The sequence below is a fragment of the Sinohyriopsis cumingii genome, chromosome 9 (genome assembly GCF_028554795.1).
Source record: "Sinohyriopsis cumingii isolate HCF-2022 chromosome 9, ASM2855479v2, whole genome shotgun sequence".
NCBI classification, from domain to species: domain Eukaryota; kingdom Metazoa; phylum Mollusca; class Bivalvia; order Unionida; family Unionidae; genus Sinohyriopsis; species Sinohyriopsis cumingii.
In genome coordinates this window covers 102,826,368-102,851,133 of record NC_142969.1, presented here as the reverse complement: position 1 = coordinate 102,851,133, position 24,766 = coordinate 102,826,368, and the positions used below count along the sequence as shown (strand labels likewise).

General features: G+C 38.3%; 1 protein-coding gene across 1 annotated transcript; it reads right to left on the bottom strand.

Annotated features, from left to right (window-relative positions):
- Window positions 1-500: 500 nt before the first annotated feature.
- On the bottom strand, window positions 501-1,277 carry LOC149792362 (uncharacterized). Its single transcript, XM_089969564.1, has one exon. The coding sequence runs from the start codon at window positions 1,275-1,277 to the stop codon at window positions 501-503; it is 777 nt and encodes a 258-aa protein (XP_089825690.1).
- Between the last annotated feature and the right edge of the window lie 23,489 nt (window positions 1,278-24,766).

The window sequence follows — 24,766 nt, the reverse complement described above, 5'->3', positions numbered from 1 at the left end:
CCGAAGAAGCACCATAATGCTAGGAATACGGACCCTTTTGAGGACTTCTAAGTCTTGCCATCGGATGGGTATGATTGACCGTAATGAGCGCATGCAAAATTGCTCGAGTTGCTTCACATGCAGGCAGTATACAGTCCAGGTTTCACAGCATTAAGTAGGGAGATGAAGACGACAACTTTAAAGACCTTGATCTTGGTGGGCATCCAAATGTCGTTTTGCTGCAGGACTCTGACACGAAGTCTTCCAAGTGCTTGACTTGCTTTCCGGATCCTGGCTGTAATTTCTGAAGACATTGTGCTTCCCAGGTATGTAAAGCTCTCCACGTTCTTCATCTGTCTCCCCTAAAACTCGATGGTGGGTTGAGGTGGGTTTGTGTAAGGAGCTGGCTGAAGGAGTACCTCTTTTGTATTCAGGTTTATTGTCAGACGAAATAGCCTGGATGCCTCAGACAACTTATTCACAATAGTCTGTAGGGGTTTTTCTTTGTGTGCCATACGTACTTAGTCATCTGGAAACAGAACTTCAAGAAGTAGTCTCTGCTTTGTCTTTATTCTTGCATAGAGCCGACTTAAGTCAAACAGGGATCCATTAAGGCTATAACTGATGTAGACTATAATGTCTAGGTCCTTCGCTGCATGGAGTATGACTTTTTTGAAGAAGACATTGAACAACACAGATGCGACCACACAACCCTGCTTCACTCCAGTCGAGATGCCAAAGTGCCTTGAGTACTCCCTATTGTACAAGACCTCTCCTTTCATATCATCCTGGAACAACTGGATTAGAGTAAATAACTTTCTGGGGCAGCCAAGTTTCCTAAGGAGGAACCACTTTGCTTCTTTTTTTACAGAGTCCAAAGCCTTGGTGAGGTCGATGAACTCTCTATAGAGATTCATGTGCAGTTCCATGAATTTCTCCTGTATTTGCCTCACAGTGAAGATCATATGGACTGTGCTGCGGCCTGGACAGAATCCACACTGTAGATAGTTGCGACAAGTCTGCGCAGAATGGTGCGGGCAAGAATCTTCCATGCAATGGAGATCAGTGTAAATCTCTCTATAGCTGTTGCAGTCAGCGATAGCGCCTTTGTTCTTATATAGTGAGATAATGGTATGGCCTTGCAGATCTGCAGTCATTTCTTCCTTATCCCAGATGATGGTGAGGATATCATGGAAAGCTGCAAATGCTTCAGTGCCAAGAGTCTTGAATGCCTCTGCGTAGATTCCTTCCTTACCTGGTGCTCTGCTACATTTCATCTGTTCAATGGCCTTCCACATCTCTTCAGATGAGGACAAGTCCAGTTCTTTGCGGACTAGTCTTTGGTGAATTTGTTGTAGTATTAAGCTTACTGAAGTGGTACTTCTATCTTGCTTGTGTCCCTTCTATGGCTTTGATGGTTCAAGTGCCATCTTGATCTGGGAGGGCCATAAACAGCTTTAATGGCACTTAAGAACATTTTGGAATTCTTGATATCAGCATAGTGTTTGATTCATTCCGCCTTGTTTTTCCACCATTGGTCTTCCATTTTGCGGAGTTCCCGTTGAGTCCTTACCTGCAAATGCTTGAACTTGTGTGTCTTAGAGATGTTGTTTTGGTCTTTTTACCGCTCCGAGAATGTCTTGTTCTTTTCTTCAATCAGGATGTTGATGTCCTCATCATATGCATCAAACCAGTCCTGGTGGACATTTGTCCTATGACACATGACAGAGTGGCAGAGTGTTGGAAAAGATAAATCATATGATATTCAATTGACTGTAAACCAAAATAATCTCTGCTATTCCAATAGATCGTAGGATGTCACCGATTAAATGGGTATTAAAAACTTCAACAGGATACAAGCAATCGTTCTTGATCGCTTAAGTGTTTCCATATCAATAAATGCTGATAGTGTAATAAACAAAAGTACATGTGTTGATAAAAGAAAGCTAAGAGAAGAAAGACATTCACACCTCATCTAAATGACAAAATAGAAGGTTGGAAATTTCGTTCAAGGTTTATTCAGTATAAAGGTGCATGGTACATGGTACTCTTGATTGAAATCTAACAATTTTTTTATAATTATGCTGCAGAATCTACACACACACAAACACACATGTATCTCTACACATAGTTCTGCAAGTGCAAAAGTGCAAATCAATACTCATAAACGCAAACAACATGATGGAACAATTGCATGGCAAGTAATTATAAGCTTTAATGAAAAGCAAGAAATAGGAATGACTCCAAAATAGGAATGCCTTCTGACTGTACAGATCTCTCCTAATATACACCTTCAATTTCAATTATATTTCCGAACATACTCGCACGTGACGGATCATACTACTCAATAAATATTTCAAAATGTATATTCATGTGACCTGTCCCGTTCAATGGGAACTTACTTAATTCTTCTAGAACAGTCGAGAAAAATAATCCAAATGCCTCAACAAATCTTATTATTAAGATTATTATTATTAATTGTCAACACATACGTAAGTACATATTAATAGATTCTATGTAATTTTACATTCTTAATATTCCTAAGAGAGACATTAGTCAAGTAGTCAAAATGTAACTAAAGATAATCGCTACAACTTAGAGCAAGGAAAGCCACAGATTCAATGAAATTATCTGTTTTATTTCAGCGGCATTAACAATATCAACAATAGACCTGTAATACTCACTTTTATTATATAGCTTCATTTGCTAAGTACTTTTCTCACATAACATCTGACACATAACTTCAGCGTATGTACCCCTGAATGAAAGGTCTGGTCTTCTTTCTTAATAATTAATTCACAATACCTCTCTGGCATTAAAGCAAAATGAGAGGGTACCAGTCTACAGCAATCCATTTAATTTTCAAGTGAGCTATTGCATTCATCAGGAATTCTTTTCTTCAAGACAGTAATACAGTATCTGGATCACTAAAAACTCCACCATGGTTTATTAGTATCCGGTACATGTATCCTCCTAGGTGGTAATTAAATTGCATAACTGCGTGAAGATAATTGATCTTCTGAATGATGTGTTTAGATTCTGCGTTGGTTTATCTTAATTTAATACTTAATCCTCAACGACTTCTTTTAATGATACTTCTGTCATTTGTTTAACAAGAATCAGGCAAATAATTTGTCTCTGCTTAACGTCTGTGCTCTAATTTCATGAGATTACATATTATGTGAGTTTCGCTATCAATGCGAAACATGTATTCTAATGATATATGTAATTGCCATACCATTCAAATAAAATACAATCGAGTTTTTTGTCGTTAACTTTTGATATTTAATATATTTATATTACCCCCTTTTTATTGATGGACTACTAACATCTCACGGGATAAATTAGACTAGAGTAGACGCCAAAATAGTGGTTTTTTATTTGTATTGTTTTGTTGAGGAAGTAATACAATTAAGTTTTTCCGCTTTACAAATTTAAAAACTTTATCTGAGTCGGTAGATGTATCTATAGATCTGACACTATTAAATCATAATAATTCAGAGTTGTAGCTAGTTATATCTGTTGTGCAAGTATTACTCAGAGTTATACAAGTTTAGAGTTGCTGATATTTAATATATTTGTTTTCTTCCTTGTCTACATAAGTAGTCATTACTTCGTTGACTATTTTCAGGTACATGTGGAGATTAACAGTACTAATATGGTCCTGGTTTCATCTTTGTCTGTTATATAGTAGATTATATTATTGTTTGGTACTTTAAAATATTGGAATAAACTATTATAAAGTCTATTCTCTGCAACGAAATGTATATCAGTTACCAGTTAGATTAGAAAATTATATTTCTTTATCCAACATCCTTCCACAGGAATGTAACAAGGCTTCTTGTGTATGATTAATGGTGTAGCAGAAATCAGTATATGATTGATACGCTTCGACGTTAGATAGTGACTGGCTTTGAGTTAAATAACTGGAAAAGAAATATTATTATTACTCCTACGGAAGCAGTTCTGACGTTCCGTCCTGTGGGAGTTTTCAGTTCTCTCTACCTTCAAACACTTGTTACATTCACTATCATATTAAATTAATCGTGACTTATCTCATTATTGTTTATGCTTTAATCAGCAACTCAACAGTGTAATTAAACTTACCTTTTGCTGTGATTATAAGTTCATCGTTTCGTACAACCTTTTTTGTAGAATGTCCTGTCTGTAAAAGCGATTTCAATAAACTCTAGTAAATCTGCACCAATGCCTAACAAAATCTAAAGACTAATAAGTCATGCAATGCTCACAGACCCTAAAATAGCTGATCTAACACCTATGACACCAGAAATACATGCCATCGCAACCTCTATAAAGTTTCAAAAATATTTATCAACGTTTTTTTAAAGCATATATATGTTATACTTTTCCTTTCACCTGTAGAATTCTCTATCTCTTAAAGAATTCATTTTCAACTTTCATTAAATTTCATCTGCCTAAAATTAACGCCACGGTTGTTGCATACTGTATCTACTTACAGTTAATGACTACCTACGTAATAGAGTAACTTAAACCTGATAAGTTTTACCTAATTATTTTATCTGGTAGTATCCAATTTACTGTTAGTTAGCCAATCGTACACTTATTCAGGGAACAAGAAATAACATAGTTCAGTTCTTCGCTACTCATGTTAGTTGCAAAATCTAACTTCCAACTAAATATATGCTTGAAACTGAATGCCCGTTGTAAGAGTTTAATTTACTACTCCCAGGTAAATAATGTTAATCTTTTTATTTGCTTCTCTTGATATTTATAAAATTACATTCAAATTTTCTGATGAATCAGTCCACTATTAATTGTATAGTTAATCAACAGCATTTCTAGTAATGGATTTGCGTCCTGAAAGATGTGGTAATAGGACGAAATGTTATAACAGGCTCTATCATACACGATTCTTTTACATAACAATATTGAGATAACATCAACAGCTACACCTGGTATTAGGCAATAAACATTGTAGCATACCATAACAATACCATGTTCCTATGTCTTCAGCTCTGCCAGCAGCAATAATACTTTGTTGATGTTTCTTTTGAGTGGAATTTGAGTAAATTCTTGTGAATGTTTTCCAAGCTCTTTATCTACTAAAACTTTATGTTTATCTTTTATCTTTTATGACATCACCCTTGTCTTGATTTCGCTCTCTTCCATTTATGATACAATGACATTAACGTTTTATGACATCACCCTCTCAGTTTTCATTTCGCCCTCTTCCATTTATGATACAACGACATTAAAGTTTTACTCAGCAGCTATTCATGTTGTTCTCAGATTAACTTTCAGTTATTTTTAAGTTATTTCATAATATATTCAAGTGATCTTCAACTTTTTAAAGTTCACTTCAAGTGTGTTTATTTCTCCTCGTGTAAAGCGATTAAAGACTGTCATTAGTAACAACTGATACAAATCTCTCATTTTATTCATATCATATAAATGTCTGCAATTTAAGTCCCTTTCAAGACATTCTTGGACATGTTAAGGCTGATATCGTCTGCAGAATTATTGAATAAAACAATTGCGACAGTATATACCTAATGCGCAAACATAAATCTCGTTAAAAGGTGACAACAATGTTAAGTGTCCACTACATAATTGTAGAGGAATCCAGAGAGTTATTACTGTTTCACAAGCTTGAGATCTTCTGCTCACGTAAATATATACTACAACAGTAGGGACAATAACTCTGCTAAAAACCCTAACGATAATGCTCGTTGTAAAACACGTGATTGGAATTGTTTGACCCATATGTTGTTTATAATTAAGAGCATTGAAATATTTCCTAACCGTTAGCGTAAATGGCAACCATGCCAGACGAAAGGCTAGTCCAGTGTCTCTTTACTTGCTACATCAGGCATATGTGAGATAAAAAAATGTTTATCATAATTCTGACAACGACGTATGAATAACAAGACGATATTGAAGATTGAGAGTCTTAACGATTCGAAACAACTGATAAAACATACATACATACATACATACATACATACATACATACATACATACATATTAATAAGACTTTTCAACATTATATTGTTCTATAAGTTCCTCTCATTCTTGCATACAACGTAACTAAGTAGCGTATAAAGAAATACCCGAGATACAAAAAGTTGAAAGGTTTGTCAGCCTGTCCGGGGTATACCTAGAATAGCTATATTTGTCTAGTTAAACATATTCCTTTAAAAACTCAATCCATCATGAAATATTTATGGAACAAAATTAATGTCCAGGTAAACCACCAAGGATACAAAAGAGCCCTAAACGTTTGTTTCGTTTATCCTAGCTGTTTTTGCAAGACGTTTATTATATTATTGTTGTTGTGTTGTTTTGGATTTTAAGCCATTTCACAGCGCATGCCTTTCGGTATAACTGGCGAAGGAAGAACTCGGAAAAATCCTGGTATGAACTACCGACCCACGGGAAGCTATTGACAAGCTTACAAACACAACCACATTGGCCGAGCTAGAGACTCGAACCCACGCGAACAGAACTGAGTTGGCAGTGATCGGTAAAGGCGAACACTTTAGACCTCTCTATCACCGGGGTCATGGGTAATTGTGTAAGCAAATGTTTCTAATATGCAAAACTGTAGTCCTAATTATAACTACTATACAGCTTATCTGGAATGATATATAATATGTATGACGTGTGTGGGTAAACACAAAACAATAAACGATATGCCGGTTTATAAAGATATAGACAAATGCTATGCCATCCGGAAAAGGTCTTTCATGTCAATAACAATCCGTTGGCTCAGGAAAATACAAAGCAAGGTACATACCCATTCTCTGGGCCCAGAATTTGTTGATTCAGACACAAAGGTGGCATTATTGTTCAAGAACGATCTAATATGCGATCAAGTATTAATCATAAACTGCCTATTTTGATCCCTATTACTAATGGGTGGCCATATATACAATGACACAGTGATTGATCAAGCCCTTTGGATCAATGTTGGAACGAAGAACATCATCAAACCAAATAATTTTTTAAAAAAACAACATATTTGTAACTTGATAAATAAAGACACTCATAGATGCATTAGAAACCTATTTTAATGCTTTTCTTTATATCCGCTTTATACGCATTGAAAACTTTATGTGAAACACTCGTGCCTGGTACTTGAAGAATCATCTTCTAACGGTCACATATTTGCTCTAAACATCCACAAGCAAAATTTACAGTATCACCGAACTGTATTTGTTGTTGCCCATCCATTACACTATGACCATCGTCATGCAAATGATTGTCAAATAATCATAACGATCATCACTCTCAGACAATTTTGGTTATTTAAATGGCAAAAGAAATTACGCAAAGCACAGCCGTAAAAAGAATTGGGATTTGGGGTTAAAATATTAAAAAAACTGTACCTTTCTCACACATGTAGATCATAGATATGTGGCAAATTGAGCACAAATAGGAACTAAATATAAACTAGTGTAAATCGAACAAAAAAATATCCGGTATAAATGTACCTGAACAAAAGCTGGAAAATATAGGCTAGAAACAAGTAAAGAAGACGTATGAAATAATTATCACTGCTAGAGGTGTTACAAATTTTTTCCTGCTTCTCGCTGTGAGCTTCAATTGTTTGGATCTGCCCACACTTCTATAGTCTTCGTTCAAGTGTGAATGATAGCAATTGTTTGGCTTGGCTGTGTTGCTAACAAAGAATAATGTTATCTGATCACAGTTCCGATAAAACAAATTATGTCAGACGAGGCATAACTTCACAGCAATATTAAGGACCAGATTTTGCAAACAAGGACACCGATTAGATAAGACGAACGATCCAAGGTTTCAGTGTGTAAAATACAACCTAACAGCACAATATCTGTCACACAGTACATTAGTTTTGTTTCATATTTTGAATAGTGTGCATACCATGCCATGCAAAACGACTTCTCAGAGGTGTGTAATATGTTCGCCCTTCACGTTTAGGTGGACGGATACATATATCTGAACCACCCGGATGTTCGTAAGAAACGATGTATTCTTGTACAATTAAAGTTGTACTGCTGTGATTAGGTCTGTATTAATTTTTCAACAAAGGGCATACTCCATATGATCCATACTATTAATGGTGAATAATTTTGGAAATTTGTGATAAAATGGGATATGATGATCTTGGTAATTTGTGATAACATGTGACAATCTTGGAAATTGTGATAACGTGTGACATGACGATCTTGGTAATTTGTGATAACATGTGATATGATGGTCTTGGTAATATGTGATAAAATAGGATATGATGATCTTGGTAATTTGTGATAGCATGTGATATGATGGTCTTGGTAATTTATGATAACATGTGGTATGATGATCTTGGTAATCTGTGATAAAATTGGATATGATGATCTTGGTAATTTGTGATAACATGTGATATGACGATCTTGGTAATATGTGATAACATCTGATATGATGATCTTGGTAATCTGTGATAAAATGTGATATGATGGTCTTGGTAATTTGTGATAATATGTGATATGATGATCTTGGTAATTTGTGATAACATGTGATATGACGATCTTGGTAATATGTGATAAAATGGGATATGATGATCTTGGTAATTTGTGATGACATGTAATATGATGATCTTGGTAATTTTGATAACATGTGACGATCTTGGAAATTGTGATAACATGTGATATGATGATCTTGGTAATGTGTGATAACATGTGGCATGATGGTCTTGGTAATTTGTGATAACATGTGATATGCCAATCTTGGTAATTTGTGATAACATGTGATATGACGATCTTGGAAATTTGTGATAACGTGTGATACGATAATCTTGGTGATTAGTGATAACATGTGATATGATTATCTTGGTAATTTGTGATAACATGTGATATGATGATCTTGGTAATTTGTGATAACATGTGACATGACTATCTTGGTAATTTGTGATAACATGTGATATGATGATCTTGGTAATTTGTGATAACATGTTACATGACGATCTTCGCAATTTGTGATAATATGCGATATGACGATCTTGGTAATTTGTGATAACGTGTTACATGAGATCTTGGTAATTTGTGATAACATGTGACATGACCATCTTAGCAACTTGTGATAACATGTGAGATGATGATCTTGGCAATTTGTGATAACATGTGACATGACTATCTTGGTAATTTGTGATAACATGTGATATGATGATCTTGGTAATTTGTGATAACATGTTACATGACGATCTTGGTAATTTGTGATAACATGCGATATGACGATCTTGGTAATTTGTGATAACATGTGACATGACCATCTTAGCAATTTGTGATAACATGTTACATGACGATCTTGGCAATTTGTGATAACATGTGAGATGATGATCTTGGCAATTTGTGATAACATGTGAGATGATGATCTTAGTAATATGTGAGAACCTGCGATATGAGCATCAATTGTTTTGCCTTTTAGTGCAGGTGTCATCATGGTTTGATTTGTATATGCAATATTATTCAAACTAAATACTTATTCAGGTCGCCTTCAATAAATGAGATCTCATGCGTTTTCATAAACCGTAAAGCTGGTCCTCTTATCATCACAAAATATTTACAAACTGTGATGGGGGCCTCGGGTGGCCGAGTGGTCTATGGCCCCGGATGACAGAAGGGTCTGATACCCTGGCCTTTACATATCACTGAATCTCATCTTTGTCCGTTTGGGTTTGAGTCTCGGGCACGGCCAACGTGGGTATGTGATAAGAGCTTGCCAGTAGCTTCCCGTGGGCCAGTGGTTCTTCATGGGGGTCTCCCGTGTTTTTCCTCCAACAGATATACCAGCATCCATGTAAAGCCTATCACATTCTGAACAATGGTGATAAGCCAACAAGACAACGACAATAACAACAAGCTATGATGAGCCGAACTAAGTATATATACATTGTGATCATTATCATTTCTGTTTATAAGTTGTAACAAAAAACACCGAAATTAATTAGAAGAATTATATAATACCAATAAAAATAAGTCCGAAGATCACAATAAGACTAGAAGGTATTCAAATGGATAGATATATAAATAAATAGATAGAAGCATGTAGATTATTAAAGATATAGACTAACGAGATCATCAATCCATCCCCCATTCATCCTGACATCGTCCATCTATCCACTCATTCCTAATAACATTCCATTTTTACGATCTTTCCAGGGCCATATTGAACGTAACGTATAAATATTCTACAACATAGGGGTATACCTGTTTCTAGTCTCTAGGATAACAAATTCCCATTTCGAATGTAGTATAGTGCGTGTAACTGATGCTGTTATTTCATATTGCTTCAATTCATACGGCTGAACTCGCACACTGAGTTAAAGATCAAACAACGGTAAATCAGTGTTCTTTTATTCTTATTGCATATGCCAATTCAACACTTTTGGCTCAAAGATGAAATAGAGAAAAATCTTTTAATCACTACCTCTCATATATATATATATATATATATATATATATATATATATATATATATATATATATATATATATATATATATATATATATATATATATTATTTTTTTTGCAGGGTAGAGGTAGGCTAGCTAGAAATGTATTTAGATAAAGGTCCTTTTTTGCAGGGTAGAGGTAGGCTAGCTAGAAATGTATTTAGATAAAGGTCCTTTTTTCCTTGTTATTGTGGAAAAAATATTTTTGTATTACAAATTTAAATTGTAAAAGTAAACTGTATACAAATTTGAAGTAAGACCTGCTTCTACACCACAAAACGGTAAAAGATGGGTATTGCCTGTAATTTCACGATAAGTTTTCATTTCTAACAGTCAACACCGTTTGGTGAAATTTTAGGGACGACGTCAAACCTTTTTAGCCACTATCTGCCGCATTACAGAGGAAACCGCAACTTCAAATATAAACATCCAGACCGAAGAAATATATTTGTCCTCAAGCCGGTACGTTTATTTTTAATACAGAAAAAAACACCCAACATAAAATACGGAAAACTATTCATGGCATCAGACTGCACGTGTTAAATAACTAATTTAACTCATTACAGTGTCAACTATAACGGAGGAATGATTGTGAAGGACGGCAAACAAATGACTTATATCTGCCGTATCATAAATGAAACTGAAACTTAATGGCACGTATCATCTAACAATTTTAAAAAAATACATACATACAATTCACATTAAATGACCTAATTAGTGAAAGGATGTTGATGTTGTTTTGGGTACTAAATAGTGAAAGATTATTTGATGTTGTTTTGGGTTTAACGTCATTTCTCAGCGCAAGATAGGATATTTATTGCGGCCTGTATAACCGGTGGAGGACGAACCCGGGAAACCCCCATGGAGAACCACTGACCGACGGAAAGCTATTGACAAGCTTTTTCAAATAACCATATTGGCCGAGCCCAAGACACAAACCCACGCAGACGGAGGTGAGATAGCAGTGAGAGTCAAGACAATCGCTTTAGACCACTCGGCTGCCCGAGACCCCAAATAGTGAAAGGCCAAATAAATAAAAGAGTGTGAGATAAAAGAAACTGATACAAAAAGCTGGCAACGAAAGGCGTAAGTAAAATACATAGCAATTTTGACTGAATACACAAGTACTGAAACAACTGCAAGTAACATGCAAAGTTCCTTAATATTGCCCGCATTTGTATACTTTCAAAGACAAAAATGAAATAGCAAAAAAAGGGGCCTAATCATATTTTGAACATCTTTAATTCAAATATCTACAAATTATGAAAAATCAAATATCTGTTTCCTTTCTAATCTGAATCGGCCAGTCTGTTTAAAATGTGCACAAAAAACCTCTTAACTCACCATTTAATGGACAGTGTGAACGTAAACAAGTCTTAAATCAAAAAAATTTGATTTAGTTTTCCCCTGTCATTACATCATATAAGAGGTATGAATAGATGTTATTTTCCTATACCTATCAACGTAATAATATAAAAAATTTCATCTTAACAAGTTAAACGTCCTATGCGTTTTTACTTGGTAAGAAAATAAAATTCCAAAGAAACACCTGGATTACATTATTATAATATATGGAAGACATATTTATCAAGTTTTCATGAAAACTTACATGCGACTCAAGTTCACATCAAGATGTCTCCACCGGCTCTTTACCAAAATATGTATGTGCCAAGAGATGTTAAAATTCGAGGCTCAGTGTTCTTCGTTGGCTTCTTATGGACTCATTCCAAAAGTTATTCCAGTTTATTACTAAGCATGCTACTAAGTATTTCAACATCAAGAGTTTGGTTATAACGTGACATTGCAAACTGTTGAAGAAATAGTTCTATAAACAATTGAACCTTTTCAAGACCGAGGTATAACAAATAACTGCCGTTCCGGCAATGTATATATCTTTTTGATCGACTGATTCGATTCCACGAAATATAAGTCCCGCCAAGAACTATTGGCAGAAAAGATGATGAACAAGGCCACTCTCTGGGCTAAATAGAACTTACGTCCATCCATATAAAAATGGTCAAGAAGAGCCAGCATTTTTCTCGGGCGAGTTGCATTTTAAGTGCAATCCTCTCTTAAATTAAATATCCATGCAAAATTACGAAATGTAAAAGCATACTTAATGTCACCTACAACAATTAAGCTGATTCTTTATTTAGCAATATCCATATGAAATTGCCAAGAACCACAGACTATACAACTGATCAATTTGCTCTTAATTCTATCATCTGCAATATTACACAATGTAAAAATTTATCTAGTATCTTATTAACTAATGATTTTTTTTTATGTTAACTTGCAATATTACACAATGTAAAGATTTATCTAGTATCTTATTAACCAAGGGATTTTTTTTACGTTAACTTGTTTCCTTTTTCAACCAATTAATCAAAACGTTTCCTGCGTGATCTGTCAACAGGGAGTCTTCGAAAATAACCACCAAGAGCTTCCTCTTCATCTTTGATCAATAGGAAAAACAAAAATGGGGATTCTTCTGGTTTATGGTGATATTCAAATTATTGCAAGACATCCTTGATATGTTTTGCTGATGGCGGAGATAGCGTTGTCATGTAGAGCCTTAGATTCGTGGTGTGCGATAGTCTTAAGTTTGTTTCAGTCAAGATACAAATTTCATCCTGTCCTTTTGGTTTTCGAAGTCTATCGGCAGTTAACGAAAGGCACGACCACCGAAAGCAGGCCTCATAACAGTGCCGTTATCTCCAAGCGTATAACTTGCGGAGCTGCAGCAATTATTGACAACAGGCTAACCCCGTCACACAAGTGCCCCGAGACACAGCCGTCAGTGTGGTGTTAGCACCGCCTACTATATTTATTACGAGCCCGTCCTTTTTGAACAAAGCAGGTTGTTCTGTTTCTTCAGGAAGAAAAAGTTTAACCCTGTAGATTTTTTTTCTTCTTCAGATGAAAGTCATGCGGGTCATAGATTGTTGACTATTACGTCATTATAATCCCTCTGCAAGCAGTGTGGTACGAAACTTTAGTTCATCTGGAGGGTAGTCCTACATGTAAGACCTGACGCTGATATTTATGTTGTGGGCGCTAGGGTCTTACAGCCTAACTAATGACGATGTGTAGTGTGTTTTGATGTCGACTAACATCGTTATGAAAGACGAAATTTCAGGAATATTTCACACAACTGACAACTAAAATAACGACCCTTTTCTCCAAAGTAAAGTTATAATGTTTTAGTCAAACTTTACTTACTCTGATGGTTTTTCTCTAATAAATTCAAATTCTCCCAAAAGAAATGGGCCCGTTTTCAAGTTTCTTTGGCCTACATTTCAGTTGGCTGGAAAGCGATGAAAGCTGAGAATGCCGAAATCGGGTTAAGTTGAAATATTATTTCTGAACGAAACGAATAAAAAATATATCATGCCTATTGGAATTGTAAGCAACGGTTCGTTTCGTTCAAGAAACATATCCCCAACATGAATCTACTTGAACTTACTTCGGCATACCTCGACTACCGTCGCATTGCAACAAATTCAAATGTATGTCAACGGAACGTGAAAATGCATCCATTTGCTAGTGTCATATTTTCATTCCACCAGGATAAAGACAGCACAGTATGTATATTAATTACACATAAATTAGTGGAAGAATGTCGATATAGGCTGCCAAGTGTGTGAGATGTTCCTGAAACTTTGATGATTCATTCCGATGTCAACGACATCGGAACACACTATAGTGCTAATATTAGTATCCTTACTCGTTCCTCGTGGACAGGGTACTAACATGAGAATATACGTGTTAATGGAGCAAGCCGGGTGCGATTCACACCCGGCGCTCTTTGAGCCTAATAATAACACTTTAAACATATTCCTTGCATATAATCCAATAAATTGAGTAGTCCTCTTATTTCATACCGGAAAATCATTGTAGAAATAGTTGTAAAATCTCGTTTACCTTTTTAAGCCGATGTTTTCGTTTAGATCGTCCGCCATATTATTTCAAATAATGATTACTTCCGTTCTCAGCCTCGTTTGTTTGTGTGCCATATAAGGACATTCACGCCTTATTTGGAAATGCAAACAAATCGTAGTAAAAATTTGGCGCCGTTTGGGTCAGAAATTCTGCGCATTAAAAGTAAATACGGTTTATCGGCAACTTTGAAATTCCACCAAGAAGCGATTATTCGCCACTTGATTGATAATAATATAGCGTAGAATATCCAAAATATGGTCTGGCAAGCCTTTCGTAGAAAAGGGGTCACGGCGAGAGTGTCGCGTTATCTGTCATGGCGGACAGGATGAGGTTAGAGTAACCATGCCAATTTATTTTATCGTGTAAGGGCTTAATAAATTCAAAATAAACCAAACTTCTTTCACAACATGATTATACTTATGTAGTTGATTTCTACACTGTTTGTTTTTCTGACTATAGTGATGATTTGTTTTGCTCCATTACATGATATGGGATCAGTTCGTAGCCTCAGCCACAACAAATCAAGTTGAGACTACGACATCGTAGCTAAACACACTACTGTATACAAGGCCGTTATTTGGATAGTAAGACATAACACCTAAACAAAATTTACATGTAGGACTAATCTGGAGGGGTGAAGGCGTTAGCTTCCCTGCGGACAGGCACCTCTAACATGCCGTGGCTTACTGGTAATACGACGGTGATATCAAATAAAATGTCATTTTGAGAGATATTACGAGATTTGCACGACATAATTGTCAACAAACCCGACAGCATGCACACTAAGAGCCACATATGCCATGCCATCTGTCCGCAGATGCAGCGACTGTTTTATTTTTTCTTCTGGTCGATTGCTGTGATGCGGCAGAATGCGTCCTTTTGGGACATAACTCTTTTTGTATCTGCTGGCGAGACGAGTGACAGTGGGCGCTATACACCCCAAGGGAAAAGGGACGATTCTCCAAATACCATCTCGTCACTGTAGCAGCAATCGCGCCATAGTTGTCCAAAAGGCAGTACTTTGTTGTTCATACAGAGAAAACGCTGACTGAAGGTTAGTTTAAGGGTACAATCATCAACATCCATGTACCAGGGAATCCCACCTTAATGAAAATCAGACTCGATTCTCCTATAATTAATTTTTAAGGGTGTTTTGATGCAAAATTTTTTTAGCAACTACATTATGCCAGCCAAATGTGGTTATTTCCATTTGGTTAGATCCACAACTTGCTTGATATGGATTGCCTTACAATGGTCTTATATAATCTACGTAGACATTAACAACGTTTATATTTATATCATTTACTATAAACACCTGAACAATCAAAACAATCGAATGAAATCATCTGTGTTTTAGGCATTAATAAATTTATTCGGAAGACCCTAAAACATAATAATTTGTTAGCTGACAGTAGTGAAGGGGGATACCCTAGCGACAATGGGAATTAGCATTACAGACCTCCCCCCCCCCCGGGACAATCTGGCGACAATGGAAAATTAACATGGAGAAAAATCGTGGGACAATCTGGCGACAAGGGAAATTAACATGGAGAAAAATTGTGGGACTGTTGAGCGACAAGGGAAATTAACATGGAGAAAAATTGTGGGACTGTTGAGCGACAAGGGCAATTAACATGGAGAAAAATCGTGGGACTGTTTAGCGACAAGGGAAATTGAACATGGGATTTTTTTTGTTAAAAAAAATAAAAAATAAAAAATAAAAAATGAAAAAAATAAAAAAGGGTAGGCAATCGAAAGTCATTCTCTTTTCGAGAAATGTGGGTGGCCCTGAAAAGGGCCTTTGGGTTTCTTCTGCTTCTAATTTCTTCTTTTTCTCCACCAACTTCTTATTTTCTCTCCTACACTCTTTCTCTTCTTTTTTTTTCTCTTCTTTCTTTTTCTTCTCCTCTTCTTTCTTCCTCTTCTCATTTTCTTCTTCTTTTTCAAGTTTTTCATTCCATGCTCTTATCCTTATCCTTTCCTCTTCATCCTCCTTCTCCTCCTTTATTTCTTTCATCACGCCACTTATCATGTCCTTTACTTTTCTTAAGTTATTAATCTCCATCTTTACTCGATGGGGACTATACGAATAGTGGTCTTTATTTAGTCTCACTAGCATTTGTTCCATCATGCCCAAATTGTCCAGGACGTCTTGCAATGTTTGTATTTTATCCAGGTGGTTTGAAGCCATCTTCTCTGTAGAATGGTTTGAACGACGAATACTGTGGGTTCTTATACGAAAAGCGCGGACGTGATGGAAAACATCCCCCAAGACATAAAATTGATCTTACCTGGATCATGAATAAACAATGCGCGGACGTGAAGGAAAACATCCCCTACTTTTCTCATTTCATATGATCTACTATCCACATACGTGAACCATCAATAAAGAAACCCCAAATCTACTATTTACACACGCAAATCCTTTAAACTAAATCCATAATCTACTATCCACACAATCGTACGTGAGCGCTTACAAACACAAACACACAAACACATACCCTCACACAAAAAAAGAGTCAGTGTTTATATTCACACTACTCTACCTACACACATTGGCAAATTGATTGTTATTTCTTTTCTAGAGTATTGGGTAGCCCTGAAAAGGGCTGTTTGTTTTTTTTTTTTTTTTGAACTCCAGATGTACTTATCTAATGCTGGCACCTTCCTGGTCTGGCACCACACACGCATCTTCTTCCCCAGTCTCCTTTCACCTTTTTTCTTGAGAGTGCAGAGGCGGGATATGTGGCTTCAGAATCCCAATTTTCTGTCTCTGGGATTCTGAAATTTCCTCTCTCCTTTTCCTCCTCTTCTTTTTTTCTTCTTTCCTCCTCCTCTTTCATCCTTGCTTCTTCGACAATGGCCTCCCCGGCCAGTTCATTTAGTATGCGCCTGGCATATTCCAGGCGCATCTGGAGTTCTAGCAGTTTCACAATTCTGGTATTCATTGTTTTGTCAACGAATGAACAGGGTAGCTAGACTGCCCAGCGAGTTTCAATTTATACTAAAAGCGCGGACGTGAAGGAAAACATCCCCCTAAAAATATAAAATTAATCTTACCTAGATCATGACCAAACGACGCGCGGACCTAAAAGAAACACTCACTCACTTTTTTTATACTACCCATTCCTATTCTAAAAAATTTTTTCATTAATCACTTCAATATACTATTCACATACGCAAAGCAATCCAATCAAATCCCAAATCTACTCTCCCCACACCTCAAACAGCAAAAAAAAAATGATTCTAATCTACTATCCACACCAACGTACGTGAGCACTTACAAACACACAATCCTATACACAAACACATACCCTCACACTATAAAAAAAGAGTTAGTGTTTATATTCACACTACTCTACCTACACACATTGACAAATCGATAGTTATTTCTTTTCTAGAGTATTGGGTAGCCCTGAAAAGGGCTGTTTTTTTTTTTTTGTTTGCTATGGCAATCTTTTAGTTTCTAAGAATGCGTCGTCCTCTGAGGATAGACTTTCTGACGATAGGTCTGCTTCTTCGGAAAGAGAAGAAGAACTCTTTGGTGTCGATACGACAATCGACAAAGCCTCTGTCAGGTTCAGGTTCCTGCTGCTGCTGCTGCTGCTGTTGTTGCTATTGCTGCTGTCTCTGAAGTCTGTACTTCTCTGTCCATTCTTCTTTCTCCCTGTTCACTTCTTATCTGAAGAGCTCTTCTATCAGGTCTTCAGTGACTTTTAACATTCTCACATTCTCTATCTCTTCAGCTGTCGGTATCAGACTGTGTCTGACCCTATGCAAATTCACGTAGGCTTCGTTTAGCTTAGCTAGTTTGGAGCACATCTTCGTAGGAGGATGAGTCGGCAATGGATGGTTAGACTGGAAACTAAAACGGTTCTTAAAGTCAAAGCGCGGACGTGAAGGAAAACATCCCTCCACGGTTTTCGAGCCGGAACGTTCAATGAGTGACATGAGAGGGATAGTAAGAAGTCAAAGAGCATGAATCAACATTCTTATAGCCAAACAAACGACAAAGGCATTTTTTTCAAAACACAACATTTTTTATTCAAAAATCACTTAACACTAACCATCAACTCTAACATTTTTAACAATAATCCAACATTATAACATCAAACATTTTTTTCTAATCACAAACATTTTTTCAATTTACAGTCTACTTTAAACAGGGCTGACAACGTTGTGAATGAAATTGTGATTTCCACTGTTGGAAATCATTAGGCCATTGATGGACACTACGTTTCCTAGCTTGAGACAAAAGATAAGCATAATGGTCACAAAACCATCGATCTACTTTCACATCGTTTCTAGAAGAAGAACGAGGATCAAAATGAGTCACTAAATGTTCTAAGGAATAGCCCAGGCTGCGATGATGCAGAAAATACACACAATATTGTCCACACACTAAGGAATCTGTGCCTTGTAATTTCACATTATTGAATCGGGTGGTTTGAGCATTTCTTCTCATAAAGTCAATGATATCGTCTTCCAAAGGGGGCAATCTATACGAATCGAAATATTCCACACATCCTTCTTGAGGAAAGTAAACGGCTACCCAGTGGGTTCCTGGGAGATGACTGTCGTCCGTGTTGATCACGTAAGCTAGATGGTCTTGAGGTTTGCGATGAGGGAGTTCATCTTTAGCACAGACGACAGGATTCCAAGAAGCCGTATACGAACTGTGGTTCAAAAGGTAATAAAGTTCCCAGGTATCCATTTGTGTTTTTTTTTTCTTCACAGGTAATAATACGTCGTCAATTCGATCCTGACTTTTTGCTTGAAAATGTCTGACAAATAACCGTTTCTTCGTTTCGTCTCCTCACTCTGATTCAGGAGAGCTTCAATACTATGGATCTCTTGAGTGGTTAATGGTGGACAAGAATGTTCACGCAAGTCTTTATACCACTGGTGCAACACGTCTTCGTCCGAGATGAGACTCCAAGCTTCGTCCAGATACTCGTCCAATTTTTCTTCTTGACTCAACATCAGGCATTTATCGTGTTGAATTTGACTGGGATGATCGTTTTGGCATCCATAGCAATTTTTCTTGATCAATTCCGTCATTTTTTCGACCAAGTGTTTGGCAAAACAGGAGACTAAATGGGCTTCTTGTTCTGGCCATCTTGACTTCATCATGATATCTTCTTCGTCTTTGTCTTGGGATTCTTCTTCCACAGTTTCCTCACATTTCATCTTCAAAGTTTCTCCACTAGGTAAAGAGGGATAACAGTCTTCCATGGTTTCTAGTAATCTTGAATGACTTCTCTCAAACTGTTAATTTCTATGGTATTATCGAATTCTGCATACAGGAGGACGTTCACCGTCTCTGGTAGATTTGTAGTAAACTGAATTTCCACACGAATCTGGCCAGATTTTATAGGGTGGAAATGTCCCTCGTCGCTGCCTTGGTCTGGAGTGAAATCGAAAGCCCACAAAGCATAGCCTCCTGCGTAATCCTCGTACGTAATACCGTGACTGGTGTTGGTTCCTAACTGACCGGTGGCTTCGTACAGGGACAAGTACGATCCCAAGTAATTTTTCGCGGCACCAAAGTTAGGTTCGAAAGGTCGGGTACACAAGGTCTTGCCATCGCGACTGACTTCGATCTTGGACACATTGTAATGTTGAAACTCAAAAGGGTTTTCGTTGTAGGTTCCGTTGAAGGCTGAATTCTTGATGATACCACTGATTAAACGCTTGGGTAACTGTCCTTGGAACAGATGATCTTCGATCATGGATCGCTGTCCAGTGGGAATCGTGAACGTTTTCACTTCCACTCGTCGGATCGGATACTTGGCGGTCGTTCCGCTCAACGTTTGACTGATGTCGTTTCCCACTTTAGGCAACACTTCCACACGACGCACGTAGAGTCTAGCTTCTTGAATGATGGTTTTGTAAGTGGCATCAGCAGCAGCCATCAAATGGAAAGCGGCACTGCTGCGATTCAGTCTCAAGCGGATATCCACCCCGTTCAGCAAATACTTTTCTTGCAACCACATGTCCAAATGCAAGCGATCCATCAGTTCTAAACTACGACTTAGATGAATTTTTGTTCGTCGTTCTACAAATACCGTTGTATTTTGAGCATCTCCAGCAACTGTAATGCTGTTGAACTTAGTCGCTTTGTCAGGTTCCCATACCACGCAGACATCCAGATGAGTGTTCTTGGCTTCTTTTCCGTACGTCAAGAGATTTTCCAGGTAGGCACGGAAAGGGTAAGTATCCATGCTGCTGCTGACTAGTTTGTTATTCAAGTACAAGTCCACTTCGCTAAACAAGGAATGCATGAAATTATTGACGGGAGCTACTACATCATCATTGTCTATGTTAGCGTTGGGTGGTTCGATCACTTTCACTTTCAAGTACAGGTAACTGCTATTCAGATCGATGTAATCTTCGGGCTGTCCTTTGATTTCAAACTCGATGGGAGCGGAATCCGTCAAAGAGGAGACGGGATTAAATTCCACCCACTGGGATTCTTGCATGGTCATCATGGTGGGGGGCATGGCAAACATATCCAGTTCCGACTTGGAACAAACACATGACTCTCGGTGCATCATTTTTTGTCTCTTTCTCAAAAATCGAAAACGTCTAAGTCTCGAACGGTTCTTCTTTTCTTTGTCTTTCTAGCTTGAAGTCTGGTGAAAGGGTGTTTTCTTCGTCGTCTCTTTCTGCCTTGTCCTTGCTGAATGCCTGACTCGGTAGCGTGCAGGGCATTTATAGGTGTGTCTCGTCAGCCTAAAATGTCTTTAGCCGTTTGCAGCAAGACATTTTTGCCTGCCCTCATGAAGGCTTCTTTAGGGTTTTGTTTGTCGATGATGACATTTTGGAGAAATTCTTTGCCTTGTGTCAGTGCCGCATCTTTCAAGGCGTGCAATCCGCGTGTCACCATCGGTTTCAACACCGGGGCCACCGAACGAAAGGCCGATTTTAACATATCTCCTAAACCGTGTCCTCGCTGTCGAGCAACCCCTCGGTACACTGGATACATCACTTACGAATCGTGAGAAAACCGTTTTCGAAAATGGAGTTTCACCGTGACTTTTCCTTTAGTGAATGCAATATTTTGTCCCAAATCTCCTTTTATAGTAATGTTGACCGTGTCCAAGTACGACTTGCTGACAGACAAATAGTTAGGATGTACAAATTCGCGGTGGACGTGATAAGTGTTTCCACCTTCCTCGTCAGCGTTCGTGGCAGAATCCACTTTGAAAGGAATGACACGCAGTAACGGCACAGAGATGTGTCCCACCACGTTGTACTCCACCACATCGGAAAACACGAACATCAAATTCAGTCCTTGGTTCAGTTCTACCGGGGTACGAAATAACTTGATAAAAGACTCGTTGTCGTAAATGATTGGTAATTCGTTTTTCTTCATCATGACCATTCTCATGTTTATGTCTCCGAGCAACATGTCATACAATTCAGGACAAAATAAAATGGACAGGATTTTACTCCCGTCAAATCTCATCGAGAAGCGACGAGCTGCTTTGTGGTATTCCATGGTGACACTTTTTTTGACATGCTCCAAATCTTTAAGAAACACGCCATTAAACCTGGTGGCTATGGTGTTGACCAAATGTTGACCACTAAAATAATAGTCTTGGGGAATGAACAAGTGATAGGTGGTGTACTTTTGATTTTTTGTGCCAGGGGTTTTCTTGTCATATTTGACATTCTTATCCAAGTACTCTTGCACTTGCTCGTCATGAACTTCCACATCAAAAAATTTTGATTGGGAAGGACATTGATGACTTGGGTCGGGTGAATGATTTCCACTAAAGCCACTTCCCAATGGGCTTCGTGATCTAAGGGGATGGCCTGAGGTAATTTGGCCGTGTAACAGCACAACGTGTTGTGGGCAAACACCTCCATGGAACTGTCATTGGGTAGGGTTAAGTAAAATTGGTTTTCGTGACTCATAATTCCAGAGTTCTGTGGCTGTCCAAGGGGTTACTGGACGTCAGAGGCGTGTCTCCGCCCAAAATGGGGTTTTGGTTGTGGTTGTTGTTGTTGTTCGACTGGTGACTGACACTGGCACTGGACACAACGTTCCCGTGGTTCCCGTTCGAGGAGAATTTCAGGGAGGGATTGGGAAGCAGGTAACCGATGCAACTGCTCAATAAAATGGTCCACAATTGTTTGTCTCCTTGTTGCAAACTCAAATTGGCGATGGCTGCTCCGATGACACAATACACCACGAAGATTTGGCAGAAAAAGACGATTTGCGTTTTAGGCACACTTTCTCCACACCACACCCACAAGGGTTGTTTTTGTAAATCTTGCACAGAAGAACTAGGTGAAAGAGTGGTCGACGTAGCTGCGTCTGTGTGAAAGGGCATGATGGTCACTTCTTTTTATAGTCGATGACTTGCGAAGCGTCGATCCAAGAATCAAAACTGGGTGGATATCCTTTCCAACGTACTTTGACTTCTTTGACACGTCGTTTGCCCACTTTACGGGTTCTGCGTTCGAGAATGCTTTCGATGTCGTACACGTCGTCTTCTTTTTTGGTGACACGTTGTAACTCGGGCAAATAAAACGTTCCTTTGAGCACTTCTCCGTTCATGTCTTCCAATTTATAGACGGCAGGATGACGACCATGCACTCGTCCAGTGACACAAAACAATTCGGTCGTCCAGTTAGGTAAGTAACCTTTGTCGAAAGTGCGTTTGGTTTTGCCAATGCGCACCCAATCTCCTACGGCCAACTCTCCACTTTTCTTGGGGACAACCCTCGTCGGGGACGTACCAAACAGACGCCCAAACACCAGCACTTCGTTGTCGGGAGTCACTTCTTGCGGGGCACGTCCGATGCTTCAATGGTAAGATTGGTTGTACGCTTGCACCAGGTGCGGTAAGATGTCGATGGTGATGCGTAAAATATTTCCACATGCGTTCTTTCAAAGTGCGTTGAAAACGTTCCACGATGCTGGCTTTGGTTTCGGGATTCTCGGTGGTAAAAAAATGAATGTCACGTTTCTTTAATTCTTTTTGGAAAGCTTGGTTCAGAAATTCGGTGCCTTTGTTCGTTTGCCATCGAAGAGGGTGACGACCGCTTTGTTTCAACACCCGTTGCAGGGCTCGCACTAACTCGCTGCTGGATTTGGAAGTCAAGGGCACGACCCAGGCAAATTTGGAAAAGACGTCGATGACACAAAACAAATATTTGTAGCCACGATTGTAGCTGGCCAAATGAGAGACATCGGCTAAATCGGCTTGCCATTGATGATCGATGCCTTCCACTCGGGTGCGACTTCTGGCAAACTTGCGTCGAATGGGTTTGTGTAAAGTGTAGGTAGCTTGTTCTTGTAACCATCGTTGCACTTGAGGTAAACGGAGACTTTTCAGTCGAGTTTTGGCAGCACGATACAAGTTTTGAACTCCTGCGTAACCTGCAGGATGCGAGGGATCGTAGTAAATGCTGGCTAAGACTTTTTCCATTTTTTTTTTTGTGTTGGTTCGTGTGTTAATAAGGCACCCACTCTTGGAGGATGTTACTCTTTTTCTCTTGGGGTATTTTCTTGGATTGCAATGCTTTGCGTGTGCGACCGGCACGAAGTGTCGAGGAGGAGGATGTCTGAGCGGGGGATATCGGTTCTTGTTTCACTTCTGTCTTCACTTCTGTCTTAACTTTCTTTTTCTCTTGTGATGAAGAAGGGGTGACCATCATCTTTTTAATCCATCCAATTCTGGAGGTAAGTGGTGTTGTTAACTTGCGTACTTTTTCTGGTGGAGCTTGAAACCCTTCTTCTTCTTCTCCTTTTTCTGTCTTGGTCACTGGTAGTGGCGGTACTGGTACTGGTACTGGTGATGGTGCTGGACTTTTCATCAAGGTCTTAAAATCTTTCAGAGTGGGAAGAGCTGTTTCGTCTAAAGCTTTCTGGTCAAAGAGTTGCAGTCGTTGCAAAATTTGACCGTACTTTTGCTATTTTTCTGTTTCGGACAAATCTTGGCGATCCATCAAGGACTGCCATTCGTGTTGTAACTGGGACATCTCGCTCAAATTGGGATTGGGAGGTAAATGCGGGGTGCGTTGTTCTTGCCACCGATGGTATTCCATCCATCGTTTGTAAGGCACTAAAGCTAGTTTTCGTCCTTCCATGGGGTTGTCAGGGGTCGATTCTGAGATCTTGGGACTTCCGAAGGCCTTTTTATCTTGCTCCCACCAGTCCAACCAACATGGTTCCCAAGACTCCTTTCAGTAAGGGGCCTAACAAGAGAGGTAAAATGCCTCTACGCTGGACCAACATCTTCTTCTTTTGACGAATGGGAATTTTCTTTTGAACCATTTGGCGAAGAACGTGAAGATGTTTGCCTAAGCATTGTTTCTGGTGTTTGGACAAAGGGATTTGCCTTTCAAGACGTTCAAACAACATTCGCACACGGTATCGAT